Below are 23,367 nucleotides of genomic sequence, written 5' to 3'. Positions count from 1 at the left end.
GTTTTAATCCAATGTCATCAGTTTTTAAAATCTACTCATCTTCAGCTTGCGGTCCAGGGCTCTTCTAAGTATCTGTGAAAAATAATCTTAAAAAAAAAAGTACCTTATGAGCAAAACTGTAGTGATTTCAGGGCACATCCCTATATTGGGAAGGTTTAGGCATTGACAGTGTGAAACAAGGGTTTTCAATCTTCCTTGAGATCAAAGGTCCCTTTAGAGTAACAGCCAATTTAGAGAAAAAAAAAAAAGAAAAAGAGAAAAAAAAATGATCTAAAGTTCAGAAAAAATATCAAGCTATACAGGTAAAATTGATTTTCTTCAAAGTCAGGAAAGTGGTGATTATTTCCTTTTCTAAATTATATATTCTGTGAAAACCCTAAATGTCAAAACAGAGATCCCAAACAAACCCCAAACATATCTTACCGATGATAAAGAGAATTTCCACTGCAATGTCACTGACAGTTGTGCTTCGAGTCGTAGACAGCTCATCATGGCCAATAAAGGAAACATTGTAAGGTACAGTTACAGCAACATAAAACGTTGCCAGTAAAATAAGCCAGTCCCAGCCAGCTTTAAAAGTGCTAAAATGCAAAAGAATGAATTTGGATTTTTTTGCATCTGAGACTTTGTATTCTGGAAATGCTGGTTTATCTACAAAAACATTCTGAAAAAGAAAGAAAAAAATTAAATGAGACAAACCAATAATTTGATCACGCAGAAGCATTTCTTCCAATGCAGTCATTAGGTGTGCTTTTTGTTTTGTTTTGTTTTGTTTGTTTTTTTCTACAAAAGCATAATGAAATATAACATACTCATATGCAGGCAAGAACTAATGCTATTTTTTTCTTCCTAATGTAGTCCTCACACTTATTTAGACAGATGGTTCTGTTCATGGAATAACTTTTGTGAATGTTGGACAGAAAGAGGATTAATGAGGTACAGATTAAAGAGAATGAAGAGGGGACTGAATCTGGCAAACTATTTCTTCCTCTGTTGGACTAATTCTGATTGAAGAACAATATTATTTCTTTAGTCAGATAGGTTTGAACTTCATATGTGCAAGGACATAGTACTGCAAATAGAAACATACAGAAAGGAATAGGTGGTGCTGAAGACAAAACATCCTTCCTATACATATTTTAGAGCTGTGAACAGTTTTTTTCAGATTAGCTTTAGCTTGGTCCCACGGGCTAAACAGCTCCAGTACTTGGAGTACTTCTCCTGATTTAGTTTCATCTATGGCAATCATGTGAACCAAATTAGTAGGAATAACTTTTTGATTCTCTTTAAAATTGCACTCCTGATCTAAACCAAAATGCTAAGGTAGATCCACCATAAATAACTCCAGAACTGACTACCTTCAACATTAGACTATATCCGTCTTTGTCTTGAGTCTTTGTCTAACTAGCTATGTTTTCTGCAACCAAGACTTCAGTGTTAAGCATCAGCTTTAGAAATTCTTAGCTTTTATCTTTCACAGTTTTAACAAAAACATCTACTCTCCCAAAAAGCAGCATGTGGGACATGAACCATCATGTATTACTTACTAACAAAATTCTGGTCACTGTTACTGTGTTCCTGGTTACTGCTGTTCCAGTAACAAAAAGCCTCACAAAACAATCTTGTGTATTCAGCAAGCTAAAACTACTTCTGATCTTGAAGTTATTCAACATGAAAATAAAATGACAAAACCTGCATGACTGTGGACTTAACTACATTTGCCTTGTCACAGCCTTTCTCTTTGTGTGTTTCCTTCAAAATACCGATGTCACTGCCTTCCCTAGTCTTGGTTCTCGTTCATGAATCAAAGTGGCTGAATTCTCACCGTTGTTAGCTTCAGCTCATTTTTAATCACAGAAAAGAAAATGTTCCTCTTATTATTTCCAATCCATACCTAAAAATTCAATATACTAAAGGTAGTAAACTAGTCTCAGAATAAATGTTTTAAAACGGTACAATAACATCTGCGCTAGGATTTTGACAGCACAGGTAAGTCACCGAAAGCTATTTAAAAGTCATGTTCCTAAAAAATATTATCGTATTACTATGCAATGAAAATGTCCCTGGAAGATCTGGTCATATTTTGGCAGGTATTTTTATTATTAAATTTTTTCAACATTAAACATTTTTAGCTCTTTTTTAATATTTTTCAACATTTAATATTTATATTCAGTGGAAGTGACTGTATGCCCTATGAGATATATTCCAGTTATGTATTTTCATGTCTTTAATCTATACCAAGTTTTTTCTGCTTTAATTTCTAATGTAATAATATCTAGGAGGATGTAGCTGCACTGCTGCTTAATTTTGGTAACCAATAAAAGGAACATGCCCAGTGGCAGATCATCTTTCAGGGTGTTCATGTTCTATATCCATAGGTTTTTTTTTTTCCATTGCCTGTCTTTCATCCTCTCCTATTATTAAAAAAAAAAAAAGAACAAAACAAGGCCATTTTCTTCTTGTTTCTCTGTCAAAGATTTTAGCTTTTTTAAGCCAATGATATACAAACAAGAGACTAACTACTGTTTTGAGATTTTAAGAAAAACTGGTTTTGCTACCCCTGCTTCTAACAACTATATGTTGGAACAGGCTAATATTATTTTAGCAAATTTTTATGTGAACACACTGATTTCATATATATCTCTATCTTCCTCCTGCATTAACTCTTCTCCTGAAACATAGTTCCACAGAGCAGGAGAGTTATTTTTTCTCATGAGCATTTCCTTAGAAGTCTTTCTGTTGCTATATTGTTGGTTTTGTCTATTGTTTGATTTGGTGTTAGCAACATTCATAGGATGTTTTGTGAACTTATTAGTTATAGTTACTGGGGGAACACAGAAGTAATTTAAAGAAAGAAATATTACTACTTCTGCTAGGAAATGAAAAGATGAATATACTCAGCACAAAGTTGGAGAAATTAGCATCAAAAGTTCCCTAAATGACATGTGACCTTTTGGAGCTTAATCACATGGAGATTTTCAGCTACAGGAATATCTTGAATTTCTTCATTATCTTTTTGGCAAATAGTTATAAGTGAAATGAAGTTATTGGGATGACAAGGCAAATTGGAACCTAAAATTAAGTTCTGAGAAACTTTATAATGTGGCTTTCCTGGCATTAAGTAAATATCTGTTTACAGTATTACTAAATGCAGTCTTACTGTACAGTAACAAATACCATAGCAGGCAGAAATGCACTTAAGTGAAATGCATAATAATCCTTTCACCACTGTAAAATTATGGCTCACATATTTCTCAGGTACTCAGTGACCTTTTGCAGCCCTTTTAATTGCTTGGGTTGTTTTTTAAGACAGTGAAAGAGTACATTTTTGAAAAAAAAATAGAAGAAGTACACATACATTATTAATTTTTAATTTGTTCTTCTCTCTTCTTTGTAGATGTCCAGAGATATGATAAAGGACAGCTCTACTCCTTCTGCGCGCTGACTCAAAATGCGACCCCGCTCTTCCTCTTCCTTTCCATTTTTCTGCAGAACAAAAGTGAAAGTTCATTAAAGATCAGGAAACAGCACTTTAACCTTTGGGACCTGAACTACTGACATTTCAGACATTGGTAGAAATGTAAATATTACACACACCTTTTCTTTTGCCTAATCTTTTGCAGTAAAGAGACAAAAATGCCCTCTCCTGAAGGGCAAATAAAAATCACTGTGAAGTTTTAATTGCCAAATGCCTTCACACAACTCAGAAGCAATTAATTACAACATATAATTTCATAGATAAGATAAAGGTACTCTCTACTGTGTCAGAAAGTAGTGATTACTGACCAGAGGGAAGCATAACCACTTAAAATATTCTTGAGGTGGTCCTACTCTCTTATTTCAAGGAAAGAAAAAAAAAATCTCGTGGTATACTTCTTAAAAATGAAGAGTCTGACTTGTACTAGGCTCCCATTATGTCAGAATATGCTAATTTGTAAGGTTGCTCATTAGTAATAATGAATTCTTACATTCACGCATTTAGATTTCTTTTCCCACCACATGGTCAGTGGCAAAATCACTTGTCACATTACTTGGTGACATGAAACCCATTAAGAGTAAAGACCGAACACTATTTTGGAAAGGTTTGTGTTTTTTACCTCTATTCAGATGTCTGTAATTGTCAATCATGGGAACAAATTTTGTTCTTGTTTATAAAGCAGTAAATTCAAAGTAACTCCAGTGGCTCTGATGGAATTACAGTGAATTGATGCCAGAGTAAATGAAAGCAGACATTTTGTGATGTGTCAGGATTAAGAAAAAAGAAATTATGGGAATAAAGGAAAAAGCCGTCTGTCAAGGAGGTTTAATTAAAGTCAATTCAATGCATACAAATTAAGGGAAAAAAATTAACAATACACAAAACTAATTAGCAGAGACAGAAATTAACAACAAGCAAAATAGCTACATTTGAAACCTGCCTAGAAAAGCAAGAAAGATTTGTATTATAGAAGACTGATATATTTTTGGCTTAACAACACAAAACCATACATAACAAAAAGTGTAGGAAGATAAACTTTCCAAACTTCTCAGTGAAGAATGTTTCATGTAATTCATGCAAGAGCACTCTCCAGTTGAGGATTTTTTTACATGTCAGTAAGAAGAAGGGGAAAAACAAGAAAAAAGAAAAAAAAGAAGAAAAAATCCTTTGCACTGTAAAGTCAAATAACTACTCAAAAGTTGAAGGAGGCAGATGGAGAAGCCTCATTCTTTTCCATCTCCAACACATACAGGTATCAGCTACAATGAAGAAAGATAGAAAAAAAAAGCACTATTTCAGAAAAGACTAGCTAAATTAATGTTGATTTAAAAAAAATAAATCTCTCAATCATCAAACTATTTAAAACTCAAACTAAATTTTAAATGTTCTTAAATTCTGGGTAAGAATAAAGTGCTTACCAGCTTCTCTGAGCAAAAATGAATGTAAGTCTATCGAACTGAGTCTGCACATTGGTCAAAATAGTAGTCTGGTTTTGTCATATGACTCTGAAATTCTCTTTAAAACTATTTACAGGCCTCTCCTTTTTTCCCTTTCTCAAACTCACTTGCCTTTTAAAATATACTTTTTAAATATGTCCTTTCAGTAGCTCCTTTTTACAGAATAACGTACAACTTTCAAGATATGGATACACATACAATTGCCTGATACAACAGTGTAATAATGCCCTCAGTTTTTTTCTTAATAACTCCTAATCTCAAATGTTCCTTTTTCTCACATGCTGAGCACATAGTTGAAAGCTGCCCATAATTCCACCTCTTTCCAGAAAGGCGATGGAGACAGTCAATGCCATGAGACTATGGAGACAGACAATGTACATATATTAAGTTAAAGTAGTTTCTTTTTCTTCCATATATTTATCAACAGAGATTTTTCATTTTCTATGCACTTTTTAAATGAGAACAGGTTCCTTATAAGATTTTAAATTTTATATGCCAGCAGCCTGATAACATTTGCCTTTAGACAGATTCTGCCTCTTCTAGCCAGGTTTAGCATTCCAGCGACTGAGAATGCTATACTCATTAAGCCACTCAGGTTGGGAGGCTTGATATGGCACTTAGAATCACACCAGCTGCATATTTTCAGAGCAAGTGACTTCCATCACATGCTGATTCCTCTATTTGCAAAGGCTTTATACTACCTCTCTGTTAATACTGGAAGTCACTCAACTCCTAGAGACAGAAAAGCATGGATAAATAAGGAAAATGTTATGTTCATTATGAAGTAATGTGCTGGTTTAAAAGTTAACCAGCAAGGGAAAATGAACTCAATTCAAAAGAGAGATTTATAAGTCAGAATAACAATTTATTAAAATAATGCAATAAGTACAATTATACAGACAGGCAATTGGTTTTAACCCACAAAACCCAAATGTGTAACTCAGCACCCTGGGGTATGAACAAAAGTGGTGTACCTTGGCCCACCCCCGAGTCCAAAGCAAAGGGAGAGGGGATAAACCTGCTGGTGGGAGAGCTGCTGCAGTCTGGTCAGAAGTGATGATTGCAGTCCAGTCGAGGGTGGTGGTCTCAGTCTGGTTGAAGGCGGTGGTCTCAGTCTTCCTCTGGATCCCACGAGAGGTCCCAAGGCTCTGAAACTCCCAGTTATATACTCTCCAGTTCAGGCGGGAGTGCTCAGTCCCTCCCTCAGAGTAGGGAATTCCATAAAAGGGCATGTGGATGCTCAGTCCCTCTTCCATATAAGGGTATCAGAGCGGGGAATTCCATATAAGGATATCAGAGCAGGGAATTCAATAAAAGGGTACAGGAACATCTTCCCACCTTGCAGGTCTCTACTGACAGCAGTTTTTGGGAAATGGCATGGAGGCTATAGAATACACAGTTTTGGGTTACACCCATCCAGGGATGAATTGGTCCCAGCCGTTCTAACCAGGACAAGTAATAATATTTTTCCCTCAAAACAGAAATGGTAAAGATTTTTTATGGTTGAGAGTAGCAGTGAAAAAAATATGGGTTTCTCAGGAAAATAAGATGCCATCAGAGCACGTATTAATAGCTTATAACATAAAACAGGGAATTATATTGGTGAATTCTCCTGCTTTCTGATCTTCCCAGTGCCTTTAGGAAGAAAAGCAATCCTGATCCTAGTAAACTACATTGTTCACCAGGTGTGACTTTGCATGTGTGTGATTATTTTTTATAATCTACCTTCTTTTCCTGTCACACTCATACTCCTGTCATACTCTGAATGAGACAGTTCATTTTTCATAAACACCCAGCTGTTTCTCTCTGGTTTTTAAAAAGTTTAGGTACCCGACAGACTTGCATTTTTTTCCATGGCTGATCTTACCAAAACGATACAAAAGTAAACACAACCATAAGCAGAAAGGCACTTTAATACGGCTGGTTTATTTTTGCCCTGTGCTTAAAATCAAAAGGATTTCTCGTCTCCCCAAATACTGTGAGAAATCTTGTCCTAAAAAAAAAAAATCTTAGATTTTGGGCTCTATTTCCTGGTGCTTCCATACACCCCTTCCTGTGTGATAGTAATACACTCCCCAAAATAGCTCTTAAAAAGAATGCTTTGCAATTTAGTCTTATCTCCCCTTTACTTTGATAAAAAAAGTGGTAATACATCTTTTAACTCTTATTGTGTCCTTCTAGTTGTTTTTCTTTCAAATGAAATTAGGTATAGTACCACAACCATCACACATGACAATCTCAAAAGTCTTTTGTAAGAAAAGAAACTAACACAGCACCTCTTTGCTAAGCTTACCATTAGTCTGCTAAGAGCTTAAGGCTTCTCACAATCTTGTAAGGGATAGTTGCAGTAAAAAAAAAAAGCACAGTCAGACACAAATGCCCTTGTAACTGTTGTCTTTTCTGCTGTGTACTTACAAGAACATGAGGTTTCAATCATCCACTTAAAGTGGAGGTATAACTCTTTTCTTGTCCTTTGGAAAAAAAATCTACTTCTTAGGTAGTACTTCAATTTAGTACTGACTAAATTGAACCCAAATGTATGTCTGCTCCTCTTCAAATCATTTAATAAAATCATAGAATAATTTAGGTTGGAAAATACCTCTAAGATCACCAAGTCCAACCACTAATCCAGCACTGCCAATTCCACCACTAACCCATATCCCTAAGTGCCACATTGACACATCTTTCATACACCTTCAGGGGTGGTGATTCAAATACTTCCCTGGGCAGCCTGTTTCAATGCTTGATAACATTTTGGTGAAGAAATTTTTCCTAAAATCAGAATAGTCAGAACCTTGGTATTTTTCCTCATTTGTCACATCATTAATTTGTATCCCTTCAAAAGAACTGCCTTCACTTTTTTCTCCCTCATGACTTTCTTCATTGCTAAAAGGTGTTCAGATAGGGATAGACTTGAAGAAACCCATGATGCTGCTCCATGCACACAGTGCAGCCCCGTGAAAAGGCATAGTAACAGATTAACACTGTGACTTCTTACCGCTGGTGGGACCCTTCCCCCCTCAAAATAGAGAGGGACTGCCACATTCATGTACCTCTGTGATCTCTCCTACTGCTGTATTCTGAAATCAGGCAGGGAATAAATCTCCCCCATCACCTTTCCTGTGTATATCTCTAGGCTGTCACAACCTCTCAGCCCAATCGCAAAGAAATGGTTTTAGCTGAGATATTTTTCAAGTACCGAAATGTTTCTTTTTGAACTTGGTTCAACAAATGATTTAATAAAGAATTTTTACATCATTTATTCATCTTACAACTCTACGTATAAAAGGCTTCCTGTGAGAAGTGCAACCAAGAAGTTTTTTGTCCTTTTAATACACGTCTTGAGAAACCCCCATGAATAACCCACGTGCAACAAAAATAAATATAATTATGTCTCCAGGAAATGCAATGGTACTAAATCATAGCCAGTATCATTAACACAAAACGTATTTCATAGGCGGCCCTCAAAAAAACCAAACTGCCAAGGAAATTCTGAAGGTGGCAATTGGGTAAAGGAATTCTGAATTCTGAAAAAAACCTTTGAAAACAGATTGTATGGAAGGGTGGCATGAATTTTTTCTAGGCTTTTTAAAATCTTTAGCAAATTTTCAGTTATTATTTGGTAGGGCACAGCACATGAGCAGTTGCTATTAAAGAGAAAACTGATAAAAGCCTGTTTTGGTATTAATAACAGAATAAAAGCATTACCATGGGTAATGGGCTGCAGGAGGTCTATTGGTTGTATGATCCATTCTTTCTGTAAACAGTAACCAAATATTCACATAACTGTAAGCTGTATGGTGGATCTAGGTGAACTTTTAGCTGCTTTTTTTATTCTGTTAACTGATTAAGTGATTCAATAAAAAGATGTACTTAACGTACGCGCCAGCTCTACGCTGTAAACATTATTACAGAACATTTTCTAAAGGGGCTAATTTTACACAGAATCAATGGTATGATTATCATAATTTTAGCATTATGCCTTCAGAGAAAATTCAGCCTTGAACAGGCAGAGAAAAGCAGCAATAATATACATTACTATTAAAGTTTTTATGAATCAGAAAGACCTTTAAACAGTTGTATGCTTACAAGATTAAAAATCTTTAACCCTATTTTGGGCTGCTGATTCTTCCACTATTGAAAAAAAAGGTAGGAGGAGACACACAAAGCCAGAAGAAGGGTTCTTTCTCCTCTTCCATTTTGGGGGTTGATAGGTGTACATTCATTAATAAATAAATAAATATTTCTTTTTAGATGTCTGTATTTGGGTCTATCTCATAACATACAGAATTGGAAAAAAAATCCAAGCAAATACTCCTTTCTTCAACTGTTCCAATAGACTGAGTTTCAGTGGAATAACTCTGAAAGTGAATTACTTTAAGATATTTTCTCATTTATTAAAGCTACTTCCTAAAAGTTACAAAACTATTCTAATAAAGTAAAATATTCCAACTCAAAAATAACTATTTCATAATTGCATAAGATAGTTTCTTTGCCAGCTTACTACTGCTATTACTCGAGAGAGTTGTCTCACAAATGGGAAAATTGTTATTTTTATTATGCCATCAAATTTGAAATGTGTCTCTTGATTCAACTGAAGTGAGCGGTCATATGTAGTTCTTAGAGAACAAAACGTAGCGTTGAATTTACAGCTGGGTTATTACTCACTTCCAGCTGTTTTTTGATGGTACTGTTATTTCCTGTAACAGTTTGTATTTCCCACAGTGAATGTTAGCTCATGAGAAAGTGACATGCTCATTTATCATAATGAACAAAACCATAACAGTAATAATGAGAATATTTGAAATATTTTTTAAGAACCCCTAGAACTTAAATAATTTCAGTTGAGTCAGTGAGAAACTTTTCATTGACTTGAGCAAGTGTTAATGCCTCTTCCTGTGCAAGAGTGTAGTATTTAAATACGTAATATCACTGAACTTACAGGTTTTCTTTTTTCCTTTAATTCCATGAATTCAACCAAGTACTTTATTTACTGATCTTTTGTCCTCCAGAATATTCAAGAAAAGTGATCATAATTTCAAAATCATTGATCTTTGCACAAATAATTAAAAAAAAAAGATTTGCACAGAAATTGATGGTAAAGTACACCTTGCTCACTTAAGTGAAAATAAAAGTATGTGTACCTGAATAATTGCTATCTTGTAATGAAAGCAAGTCTTTTGATAATGAAGACTTCTTTTGTTAATAGATTTATCTACAATATAGACCTAGATAAGTCACCTATAAAAAATGTTTTGTGGTCAGTGCGACTTGTCCTGAGTTAAAACAGTGGGAGGAAATGGATTTAAAAAAAAAAAGTTTTACAAGCTAAGACATCTGTAAGTTTAAAACCCTATAAAGTCTGTATATATGTTTCATGTGGGCATTAAAACACCCGAAAGTATCTCTCATTATCTCTCAGAGAATGAGATTTTCAGACTATGAAGGTGACTCGTCATAAACCAAAACCGCTTACAACCTTAATTATACAACTTAGGATGGATTCTTGGCAGTTTTAAAACCATCTTTTCTACAGCTATGCAAAACTCACTTGCAATAGGTCTTATTTGCTGAGTCTTTACAGAACTTCAGAATTGCTCTGAGGAACTACAGTAGGAACTACATGCACTATAACTGCAATTACAGTTAAATTCTGCAAATGGTCCAAGTCCTCCTATTTGTGTTTCTGAACACAAAGTGTATATGCAATATGCATTCTAATCCTCATGGTCTCTTAATAAAATGTAAGATACTAGGCTGAGTCTAGGTTAATGAAAGTCTTTAAAGACATTTCACCCTTTTCAGATTTTTTCCATAGAAGTAAGGTTGTAAATTATATAGAAAGGTTGCAAACCCTCTACCTCCTTAAAAAGTCACCTAGCACATACACCCAACTCTGAAGAGCTTTTCTAATTGGCAACACATGTACTAAACATATTCCCTGTTTCTTGTGTGCTTTCTGTTGTCAGTCTTACATGGTTGAGCTTTCAAATTCTAAAAGGAATGTCTGAAGATATTTTCCACCATTCTGACAGTAAAATGAAAAACAAAACAAAAGAGAGGTGGTTCCATGTTTACCTAGGAACTGGCGAGTCAATGAACTATTCAGTGGCTAAAGCATATATTCTCCCAACCTTCCAGGATACCCCAGAATATGGTCATCTTCTCTGCATTTGCTCAAGAATCAGACTTTGTTTTTCTTTTCTCATTTTCATTCCACATGCACCACAAAGGACACTTTTCCCTCACCTCCAGAACATGTTCTGCAGATCTCTGAGAATTGCTAAAATGGAACTGCCACTTGCATTTAATATCTGGTGAAAAGCTAAAGCAAGAGCTACAAAGATTGATAAGTCTCTAAAGATTCAAGGCTCAAATACAATTTATTTGCTTGCGTAAGAAGGTGAAAAGGGAAGAGAGAGAGCATCTATGTGCTCACAAATACCAGAAGGAACAGGGAGAGAAAGGCAGCTCTGTTTTTGTTCCTACAGTGCTTAAACTACCATGCACCGATCAGGAGGAAAGGAGTTTCTCTTTACTGATGGCAGAAGAGTTGCAGACCCTTCTTACTTTGATGATGAGCCAGGAATAAAGTCATCCTAGAGAATATGTAACTGAGTCATTGCAAAATTAAAGGCTTCCTCAATATGTTCTTCCTTTGGGCAGTGGGAATGTTGGGATAAAACTGTGCTTCTATCCTGCCTCCTACACCAACAGAACTGCATGGTGCCCCGGGCATCCTGAAACAATTTTATCTGCTTTGATTATTGTACATCTAGGTGACTGTATGTTCCCCATCTCAATATCCTGCCTCCTGACAGGTGTAAGAAGCTTTAAAATGAAAAGTTGTCGCCTGAATATTCACTGCTGTAGCTTGAGCAATCATGAAATAGCTGAGACAGTAATTAAACAGAATAAATCAAAGTGTACATTGCAGAATTTCTTAGAAGAGATCATTCCTGCTCCAAGCAGACATTTTTAACATAAAAAATCTGGAATGCAAAATGTTTGGCACATGGTATTTCACTTCGGCACACTGAAAAGAACAACTCCTCTCTCCAACAAATGATGCATAATCAAAATAAATCTGTTTCCTTAGAAATTTATATAGACCTAAGGATTACTAAGAAGCCAGAAAAAGCAAGCCAGTGAAACCATACCACACAGTTTAATCTGGGGTGGGAAAGGCTGTAGTCCAACTTTTAATTCACATTATTTTGAGGGTGAAGGCATCTTTGCCAACAGGCAGGCCAACCTGAAACATGAAATTCTGTTTAAGAAAAAACGTTGTTTACTTTGTGAGCAGTTAAACACTGGAACAGGCTGCCCAGATAAATTGTGGATTCTCCATCCTTCACGATATTCAGCACATATCTGTTCATGGTCCTGGGCAATCCATTCAATCTGATCCTGTTTTAGAAGGGGACACTGAACCAGACAATCTCCAAGATGCCTTCCCACTGCCACCATCATGTGATTCTGTGGTTACTATATATTGCACACATTTTTATAATAATGCTGGAATAAAGTTAAGAAAATCTGTCCTAAGATAATTGTTTTAAAACAAAGAGCTCAAAATTTTCACAATGAAAAAACCAAAAAACAACAAATAGATTTACAATAAAAGTTAAAGGAAGCTTTTTGGAATGAGCCAAATTCAACAGGGGAATTTTAGCAGTGACTATAGTGGTAGAACTCTGCATCTACGTAACCCAAGTTCTTACACATTAGCATACAGATTAGAGATCTAAAAGTAGTCACAGAATAATTTGATTTCTTATTTCCCTACCTAGAATCTTGTATTCCCACTAAATTCCAGCATATGGTCAAGTGTATTATAGAAAGTTCATACGCAGAAATGAAAAAGAACTGACCCAGCCATAACCACACTGGAGTCCAGAACTGGAGTCTGGAATTTTCGGTTTGATCAGTTCAATCAGTTTCACTCAAAAGGACAATGGAACTCTTAACTGGTTTATCAAAATGTAGCTCATCGTAAGTTAGGATACTAAAATAAAGCTCCCATAAAACTGCTTAAGAAACAGTTTCTGAAGGAATCACAGTGTTTATTATAAAAACCAAAATAAAGCTTTTCCTGTATATTGAAAAGACCACCAATACGATTAAAGAGCCAAATTTTAGGAAGAAAAGGTATTGAGTTGCTTTGCAGAACTGCAAATGATTATAGATATTATTAAGCAGATGGAAAATAGAGTGCATTTCCACAGTAAACTTACAGGTAGAGTAAACGTGTATTATTGAAAGCAAACTACCGATACTGAAAAGCTGAGGCTTTTAAGAATATGGCAATTAAAGGGGTATGGAGGGGGTGGGGGAGAAGAATGGTAATTTGACTTAAAAAACCGAACCCAACCCAACCCAAACCAGAGCAGCCATGAAAGTCGCTGACTGTCATAGCACTTCTTAAAGACTGCCAAACTTCTCAGGCATATATTTTTGCATTTTTATTACATGAAAGTCTTAGGAAAAAGTCTACTCCTTCCATTGGTTGATAGGGCTGTTTTCACTGGAAACTTTTATACAGAAGAAAAGCAGAAAAAAAAATCTGTTAAATTTGTATTTAGAATGAGACATCCAAAAGAAAAGGTCACAGACGACATCTGACATTTGGGCTGGGTAAAGGGAAATAAGGCAAAAAGGTAGACTTTTGCAAGGCACACTGGCACAAAGGAACAACTCAAGTTGTGTGAACAGATGAGATAAAATAGATAAGAAAATGTCTGTAGAAAATCGAAGAGAGTATCAGCTCCTGGGATTTGGAAAAGTAAACACACAGTGCACTAAAACAAAGAGGTCATAAAATCAGGAGATAAAGCTCAGAAAGGTGTCATTGTAAAAGTACAAGGAGAACAAGATTTTGCAGAAAAAACATGTGATATAAAATGTAGGAGAGACGTGAGGGAGAAGGAGTCTAGAGAAGACTTTTGGAAGCACAACCAGTGAGAGTGTATTACCATGGAGTGCTGGTGGAATGCCAAGGGGTATGGGGCAGACTTAGAAGGAAAGGAACATGAGATAATTTTGTTAGACAAGTTTTCTAAGGAGATTAGAAATTAAAGGGAGACGGAATATGACTATAAATGACCCATACAAATTATAAAAATTTGGTCGCAGCAGAAAACAGGAGACTGAAACAAAAACATTGATACAAGGGCCTTGCATGGGCAAAAAGAGTTTCACACTGAGAATGTTTGTATCTAAGTTCTCCTGCCATACACAGTCTTAACTCAAGAGATATGCTAAAAAGGCAATAGAAAACTGGTCATTATGGCAGTTACCTTACAGCAACAGCTTGCGTTCAACTCTGAGTGTGTAAAGTATTTGATTTTTAAAAAGAAAAATTCAGTAATCTTTGAAAAAATAAACCTATCTTTTTAGCAACATCACCTGTGAAATTAAAATCCAGTAATGTGTATCTATAATTTTGCAATGGATATCAATCACTGAATATTAAAAAAGCTCTTTCATACATCCAAACAACATACTGTTAATACGAGGTGTCTCCTACGTGCCTGATAGTTTTTGTGGTCTAAGTAAAGAAGCACCAACTACTTTCATAAGTTAAACATTCTGAAATTTCAGATATTGAATCAGTTGCATAGATTGTACTGGGAATTCTTTTCTGACAATTATGAGATTATGTTCACCAGTGGAGGACTGGTGAATCACTCTGCACAGGAAGAAGTTTAATGTAACTCAAAGAGCTAATGTACCACTAAATTTATTTTTATAAATCCAAGTAGATTTACATAAAATTAAAATGTTGGAATTGTTTGTAAATATTCTGAATAAATAGTTAAATCCTGTTTGTTATCTCACTATGTTATATAAAACAGTGTATTCGGCAAAGCCCCATACTAAGTGTTACTTTCTGCTTCCATGATGCTAATAACATGTGATTTCTCACTGAATCCATCCTGAAAATTTGCACTGCTTGTAAGTAAGTCATTAGTCTTTAGAGCACAGATGTTCTGACAATATTTCTTCTACATGGTCCCATATATCATGTTTTAATAAATTACTTTCCTAAAACTTTCATAAGAGGCTTAAGGAGAAACTAGATAAAATATTTTTGTTACTTATAACAATTTCTTGAAATTGGATGTAAGGAAAAGCTGCAAAATGTACCTTCAAGGCCATTTTTCAGTGTTCCAGCTCAGAAATTTTCAAATGTTTGGTGCAAAAAGTGAAGGATGCAAAACAAAAAAACAACTCTCCAATATTCAGGGCTTGAAAAGTAAGAAAAAATTATTTTTCCAAAGGTACAGAAGAGGTGGACATCTTTAACATAAATGTTGATTTATGAATATTCATCAGCACAGGGTAGCATAATATTTTCTGGTTTAAAGTATCAAAATTTCATAAAAGAATGCTGAATTGCACATCTATGTAACTGAAATATAACCTTTTTTTTGTTGAAAAGCTAATATTTAAAACAAGAAAAAGCTGAAAATTAATTGTTCTCCTACTTTAGAAACCCATGAGGACAAAAGGAGTTCTAGAGCCATATGTATATTATTTTTGAGATATGCAGAAAGCAAATGGCTATCATAGGGTGGAAAATTTAAATAAATACCAGAGCAGTACCAAATTGGAAAATTCAACAGTAATGACATTTTACAGAATTCTGAGAGTTACTCATGCTGTCCACATATATACTCTTTCTAAATAGTTTCTCTGACGCTGAAAAATTGCAAAACTGAAGTGTTGGTTCACTATACCTTTACAAAATGTGAATCTGGAATAAGTTCACTGCCTTTGATGCACAACATAGGTCAATTCTCACTGCATAGCCTTCATCCATCCACACTGATTTTGCTTTGTGTTAGCAAAATTTAGCAAACCTTGATTACATTATACAGTCAAAATTATTTTATGGCAGTTGTGAATCATTACCATAATACAATCTTTTTCCAAATTCAAGAGACAATCCTTGCAGTGTTTCTTTTCAGATACAAATAAAGTGAGAATGTATTTCTTATACTATTGGACAATCCTGATGGCATAATAAATCTTATAATTTAATGTAATGAAAACTAGATAACACAAGAGCATATATGCTTCTTAACAGGCAAAATAATTTCTAAAGCTGTTCTAAATTCTGCTTATGGAAAAACATGAAAAAATACATTCATTCATCTCTCAGCCATACTGAAATCAGATTCACAGAAGGAATCTTTGAAAAGGTCTAGTTTTTCCAAAATGTACCTCTGAAAATCCAGAAAGTAAATAAATTAAGTCTAAGCACAGAAAAGCAAATTTAATTTTGAGGACAAAGTGCTCTGTCTCCCAAATGTGGAGCAGTATGTAAATAAAAAAAATATGTCAGATTATTTATCCTTCCATGACATATATTCATTTCTTCTTTGGAAAGCTAGGATGTCTCTCTATATTGAAAAGTGTACACAAGAGCAAAAATTCATGTAGGCGCAATTCCCAAAAACATATAACTGTTAGTTTTTATCATTGTTTTTGTAATTCACACAAACCTTCCTTTTTGTCTTCTGCAGCAATCTTCACTTTTGTGTCTGTTATATCTTTGAAAGAGGCCAGAAAGAGTACTACATCTCCTTTTTCATTCTTTATAGGAACAATATCCAGTAAGCACCAGAATGAAGACCCTGCAAGGATAAAGAATGAGTTTAGTTCAAACAGCTGTCTTTTAGCAGAGAAAGGGGGGAAAAAGGTGAACTACTAAATCTACAACTATGTAATTCTAAAAAAAAAAAAATCTTATTTAGGAGGTCAGTAGTCAGGGAATCACAGATGTTCAGCTCATGTAAATCTCTTTGCATCATTGGTTGAAGCTCAGTAATACTGTTTCTCCAGAAGGAAGACATTAATTTAAATGCAAAATTTATCTACAGGGATCATTAATAGAGTTTAATGAAGCTGCTTAGTCCTCTGAAATCATGAACTCTCAACTGATGTTGCTTATTTCCTGGAAAAGCTTTCACTTTGTTAACTTGACATCTGAAGCATTCATGTTTACTATAGAATCATTCTACCTTAATCATCTGACTTGATACTCATTAAAACCCCTTGACAGAAGACCTGATAGTCAGAGGATCATTTCACTAATTCAAAGATATTTAAACTAATCAGATATGAGGCCCAGAACAGAAATAGAATTAACTCATTGCAGCTTACAGATGGTGAGATATCTAATACCACACATCATCTGTAAAATTAATATCTGCTATCTTCCCTACTGTCTGTAACATTCACCTTGCTAAGACTGAAGTTGTAAAACGTTGAGTTTGGCAATATTCTTGTCAACCTTTCTCTGTCCACACCTGCTATATAATCACATGGCCTAAAATAAAATTCTTACCGTTGTCACTGGTTGTGTACATCCTGTTTGCAAGATATGTTATTCAATTCCAATGACATCATTCATAAGCTTCCTACTAACACTACTGGGAATAAGAAAATAATAAATGCCTGGATGCTGGTAGTCCATTACAAGCAAACATCCTAGATCCCAATCCCATCCATTCTTAAGTAATTCAGGCCAGTACCAGGCTTTTGTCTCTTTCAGGTTTTGGGTACCAATACCAACTACCTCCATCCACTGTCAGCCTCCTAATATTATTTATAAGATATATAAGTAGCGCTGGAGAGTTTAAAATTTATTTTTTGGACATGTCTTTACACTTCTGCTTCACAACATACTATTTCTGGCATTCATTCACCAGCACAAGTCTACTTTAATGCATATAAAGAAACAAGACTATTTCCCTGAACCATTGCTGCCACAACTGACTACTGCCATATAATCAGCTGAGCTCTGGAGGGGTCCTTAGGAAGAGCAAGTAGATTAGCCACTGTGCTGTGTTTTGAAGTTTACAGTTTTGAAAAAGAACTGGGCACAGGAAGATCACAGTTAAGTTTTATAATTTAGATTTTCAAGTGGAAGTTTCCTGACTGCCTGTTGAACACTACAGACAATCATGGGAGGTGAAACAGCAGCTTCCCTTTTGAAAGATCATTACAGTTAAAAGTACAAAAATACACTTCAAAGGAAATTCATCTGGTTGTCTCTGTCCTGCTCAAACTTTCCAAGTCAGACAGGCAGTTTTGAGAGTAACATTACTAGTTCAGTAATCAGGAAACACTTCCACCTAAAGTTGTTAAAGAAGGGACAAGGAGAATTTGGAACAGGAGGAAAGAAAACTGGAGGAGAGAAAAATCTTAGAAAGAAGCAGACTGGATTTGTATTGGGTTTAAATATTCTCATTTTGAGGTTGAAGACAAAGTAAGTAAGAAAACCCTTCTAAAAAAAAAGGCAGAAATTATGTCAGAAGCAAGATATTTCTACTGTTCCTTCTTCCATTTGAATTTTCCTTAATTTTTTTTTTTTACAGGTTTGACTTTTTTATAAAAAATTCTGGGAAAAACTGCTCAGTAGTAGTACTGTCAGAACAGTTACAGAGACTCATCATCCTATCCATCTGAAGTGCTGCATTCAAAGAGAAGCAGCATTAAGAAATTTTACTTTACTGCTTGCAGATAGAATCAGAAATCTCTACAAAATGCCATTATAACTTTTAAACTGGCCAAATTCTTACTGGTAAAATTACTTTCTACCTAGCTGCATTCTAGCAGTAGTCTCAGTGGACAAGAAGTCATTCTCAACTCTTTCTTCTAAATATCACCAACAGTGGCAATGGTCTTTTAAACATCTGTTTCAATCTCCTCGAGAAGTGGAAGTATATCTTACTCTTTTTACTTGCTTCACGTCTTTTACACACACACACGCACACGCACACGCACGCACACACACACAAATTAGCCATTAAGGCTGCTCCTTGAAGAAAGTTGTAGATATTGGCCATATTCAAACAAACCTAACTCAATTATGGTAATATTGTCTGAAATGATAGATTTGTAGGTTTAAGAGAGTTATTGTAACATGGTTCATCATTAGAAATAGATACATTTCATGGTTTAATTTAACATTTAATGGTTTAATGCACTTGCTCTTTTGTATAATCAAAGCGTATTTGAATTCCCTGCGCATGAACATTGGTCAGTGAAATTGTTCCACATCCTGTCACCATTAATGTTAGTCACTGTTTATCATATTTTCTTTCATTATCTTTTCTCATTCTCCTTCTCTGTAAATATTTTAACTAAGCAAAGCAAACATGCATAAAACGTGGCGTGTCAGCACCGCCACACACGGGGGGGAGACACCCCCCTCCCCCCACCTTTCTGGGATGCAGCCCCCCCCTCCGCACCCCCACAGCCACCCCCCACCCCTGCACCATCCTGTCCCCGTACACCTCCGGGGCCACCTGGGTCCACCCGACACAGCTCATGCCCAGCGTGACTCCGCCCAGCCCACCGGGGGCCAGCACCTCCGCACTGGTTCCCAGTGAATGCTGGGACCTGTAGCCCCGTCGTGCCAGACCCAGACGGCATGTGGAGCTGGCTGTTCCCACCCCAGCCAATGCCATTCATCCTGACCCAGCTTGTTTGCTGGGCAGAAAACACACATCGAGTACATGCACAGGCTACTTCTCTCCTGAGGAGTTCCCTGCATGGTGGAGTAGTCAGTCCTGGCTGTATTTATACACTCAATCTTTAGAAGTCCTAAACTGCGCTCGTGTGCTTGGTTTCTTTTTTTTTTTTTTTTTCCCCCTCTGCCTTTACTCTGAAAGGAGGAAATGAATATGAGGTACTCTTCAGGACTAGAGATGATCTGGTTTAGGTCAGGACTAGGTCAATATAAGGTTGCATTCTGTCAGAAACAAAGTGTGCTTTCATTATTGAGGAGCATTCTTGGAAAAATATACTGATCCAATGCAATCTATTACTTAGCTTTTACTGAAAGCCAGCATCATATAATTCTATAAGCCAAAAGCAGAACTTTCTCATCAAAAAAAGTAGTACCCTATTTTGTTACAGTTCTTTTGAATGCACTCATCTGTGAGACAGGAATTCCTTCTCTGCTTCAGATGGTGCATACAAAGGTTTTCTGTATTGTCAGGAGTCGTCTATCAAAGAAATTTCTCTTGGAGGTTTATTTATATACAGACTCTCTTTATTGCTTCAGGCCACCACTCTTGGAGAAAGAGTCTAATCTTTCTCTTGCATTATGAAGTGAAGGGTCAAAATATGTTTTAATAACCTCAAGGCTTATATAAGCACATCACGAGGAATGAGAAAAGAGACCAAATGAAGCATAATCTTATCACAAGGCAATTTGGCTATAGTCCACCTTTTATATATACATAAAAAAAGAGAGTACTTTATGGTCACTCTCTCAACCAACCTTTCTACCTTTCCTCGCTTTGACAGCTAGAAGTCTGTCCTCAGACTGAAATCAAAACGAAGGTCAACAGACCAAGGAATTTAAAAGGGAGGTTTTATACAAAACCCTGCCATTAGAATGCCAATAGCCTTTAGAGCCAAGCATTCTGTTCACTAGAAAATACAGCCCGCTTAAACCAAGGAACAGACTGAGACCATTAGCTCTGCTGATGAGATATGTGCACTCACCGTATGAAAATACTCAATCTTCAGTCATGCCCACCCCAGACAGAGCCCAGTGAAATACTCAGAATGGAAAAATCTTGGTAGATATTTGGGTATTACAGAAAAAGATTACACAGGTATTGCAATATAGAAATGGAATGGGATTATGGACAGCAAGTTTATATAATTCTTTACAAAAATAATTAAATTCTGCACCCGTCTGCACCCATTGTAAAAATTATGAGTAGTGAGTTCTTTCTTAGCCATACATATTGCTATGAATTACTTGGAATGAGTGATACTCATGCAAAGCTATGGTCCCCTTCTGCTCTTGACAGTCTGCAAGTAGTTTTGTCTGGGAAAAAAAGCTTAAGGCTTCCTTTTTTTTTTTCACATGTGTTATATCCAATTGCAGACTGTCAGTAACTCAGGACTTTTCTTGCCACACTACTCTCCAGGCAGACACTGATCCAGCTTGTCCTGTCCCTTCTACCACTCAGGGGGTGATGTCCCTTCCATCATTCAGGGGCCGGAAATAACAAATGCACAAATTTCTGTGATTTATTTCCGCTTCTCTGTGGTGAAAGAAAGAGGGATTAAATTGCAGAGCTCTTTGGTGAAGCTCTGCATCTGCATATAATGTGCCAGACTAGCTCAATGAAATGTTTCCTACACTGTGAACCCAAGTATTTGAAGGAAGAAAGTTTGCATATTAGATATACAAGTCATGTGGCAGAAAACAATAGCTCTTCAAGGAATAGTTATCATCAGATATATATGCATAAGAGTGCAGAATTAGGCTGCACAAGACATCATAAATCTGGAACCTACCTGTATGTTTCAGTAGGAGACTTAGTAAACTAAATGCTCTTTTAAGGAGATGCAAATCAAGCCTTAAAGGAAACTATTAAAACACACCACATTTCTTCTACATTTGTTATGTAAAAGATAAAGATAAAAATATTTTTGTGTAGATAGCTGTAATAATTTGTCAACAGTGTTGATGCTAAATCTGCACCATTACAACACTGTCTCATTGGCAGAGTTATGAATTGTTAGCAAAGTAAACCTGCTGCTGGATACATCATAATGCCAGAGAAGTTTTAGCCTGATCATCTCCTCTTTTCCATCGCAGGAAGTGTGCACTTCAAGACTGACAGACCAGGATGCCAAAGATTTTGCCTGAGGAAACCAAAGATTCCCAGCGTCACTGGTAACATTTCATTTTGAAAGTTATTTAGTTTTCACAAGATGTCAACATTTTGTTGAGGAGAGCAAAGTGCAAAGAAGAAAACAATGCTTACAAAAATTGCAACTGAACTAAACAGAAAGGCAAAGAAGCTGAAAGAAAAAGTATAGCTATAATAAAGTACTTTCTCTCTCATAAATATCACAACTTTGACAATGATCAATTAACACAGCTAATGCAAGGTTCTGCTGCTTTAAGCAAATTAGCACCTTGTTCTTCTCCATCATCTCTGCAGAAATCAAACGTATGTGTCAACAAAACCTATAATTTTTTTCCTTGAATTCTGCTATTGCAGGTGCCAGCCTGTGTGCTATACCCTGGTGACATTCTTTGATCTGAAATTATTGCAAAACTAAGAACACATGTGGGCTAGCATGCAACTAACTTCTATGGGAACAGATGGTTGTGCTAACATTTTCACAGGAGTAGTAAAGAAAGTTCAAGATCTTGTTTCCCCAAATTCTGTGTGGCCAGCAGATCATGCTTATATCCTGGAAGTAAGTCTCCCTACAAGTTTTAACAGTCAATGTAAATCCATTCCAAAATGGATTTATAATCTATTAATGAATCCAAAATGGATTCATTAAAAATGTATTTACATCTTAAACCAGAATATAGTTGTATCCCAATAATTTGGTAGATGAAAGGAGATAATAAAATACTTTAATAATAAAGTAAAAATTTTATTTCAGTATGAATAAGAAGGAAAGTATTAATTTTGTTGAGTTGATTTAAAACTTGTTACAAATAGCTTTGCAACCCTCAATATAGCCTATGGAACACCATGTACAATTATTAAAATCTGTTAGAGATGCACAAATCCCCTCCTCCATGTCTTCCCAGCCTTCTTTTCTGTACCCAACTTCAACCTATGCTCTATTTCTTCTACTGCCAGGTAACTCAGTGCCTCATGTCATACGCCTCTTATTGCCTAGCATGTCCAACTTTCTGGACATGCTCATCATGTCATCACTGCCATGATGGAGAGAGGAAGAGAGAGAAATGATGTTTTAAGAGGAGATGCTTTTCAGCACAGCAATCTCCTATCCTTGCCTCTCCTGCAAACTGCCAGTGTTAAGCAGAGAGAGGCTTAATTCACCACCTCAAAGTTTCCATTTATCACTACATGGACACAGACTAGCTGTGTTATGGCAGGTTCTAGTTTGAGTGCATGCCTTTTCCAGCCTTAGTGTTCTTTATATTTTTTGTATGTCACAGCTGCAGTTCGTAGTACATGTTTTATGCAAGCTAATTTATGAGCTCTAGCACATCTACATTTCAGTTTTGTTTACTCAGTTTTCTTGTCTCTCCTTGTCTAGCTCCTCTATCTTTCCTACTTAATGAAACCATTTCAAAATCCTCTAGTTACACTGAGTTTTCATTGAACAAAAGCAGAGAACTAAGCAATACCTGTTAATGCCATATTGCATATATTAACCTTATGTGTACTACTTTTTTTTTGCCTGCTCTAATTTCCTTTTCCTATCTCCATCCAGATTAGAAAAGAAAACTGCAATTAAGGAGATAAATACTTCCCTGATGTAATATATTTACCAGGTTTGCTAATTTACAATTAGCAGAATACACAGGATTATCTAAAAGCTCTGTTAAGTCAGGGAAATACATTCTGTTTGAATGCAAAAAGCTTCAGGGCAGACTCATAAATATTATAAATCTGC

The 23,367-nt window shown here is 35.8% G+C and overlaps 1 protein-coding gene across 2 annotated transcripts in view; it reads right to left on the bottom strand.

Moving 5' to 3' along the window:
* The window catches only part of KCNH8 (potassium voltage-gated channel subfamily H member 8), a 179,983-nt gene that overhangs the window by 90,265 nt on the left and 66,351 nt on the right, over window positions 1–23,367 (bottom strand). For both annotated transcript variants that reach the window (XM_027675368.1, XM_027675369.1), the window contains exons 3-5: window positions 16,446–16,577; window positions 3,359–3,486; window positions 424–664 (exon numbers count right to left, since the gene is read on the bottom strand). In XM_027675368.1, the coding sequence (XP_027531169.1) occupies window positions 424–664; window positions 3,359–3,486; window positions 16,446–16,577 (501 nt within the window). The remainder of the gene's footprint in view (window positions 1–423; window positions 665–3,358; window positions 3,487–16,445; window positions 16,578–23,367) is intronic.

Source organism: Neopelma chrysocephalum, unplaced genomic scaffold (genome assembly GCF_003984885.1).
Source record: "Neopelma chrysocephalum unplaced genomic scaffold, ASM398488v2 Primary Assembly neopelma1_26, whole genome shotgun sequence".
In the NCBI taxonomy this organism is placed as follows: domain Eukaryota; kingdom Metazoa; phylum Chordata; class Aves; order Passeriformes; family Pipridae; genus Neopelma; species Neopelma chrysocephalum.
The sequence above is the reverse complement of the archived record's forward strand: the minus strand, read 5'-3'. Positions and strand labels throughout refer to the sequence as shown.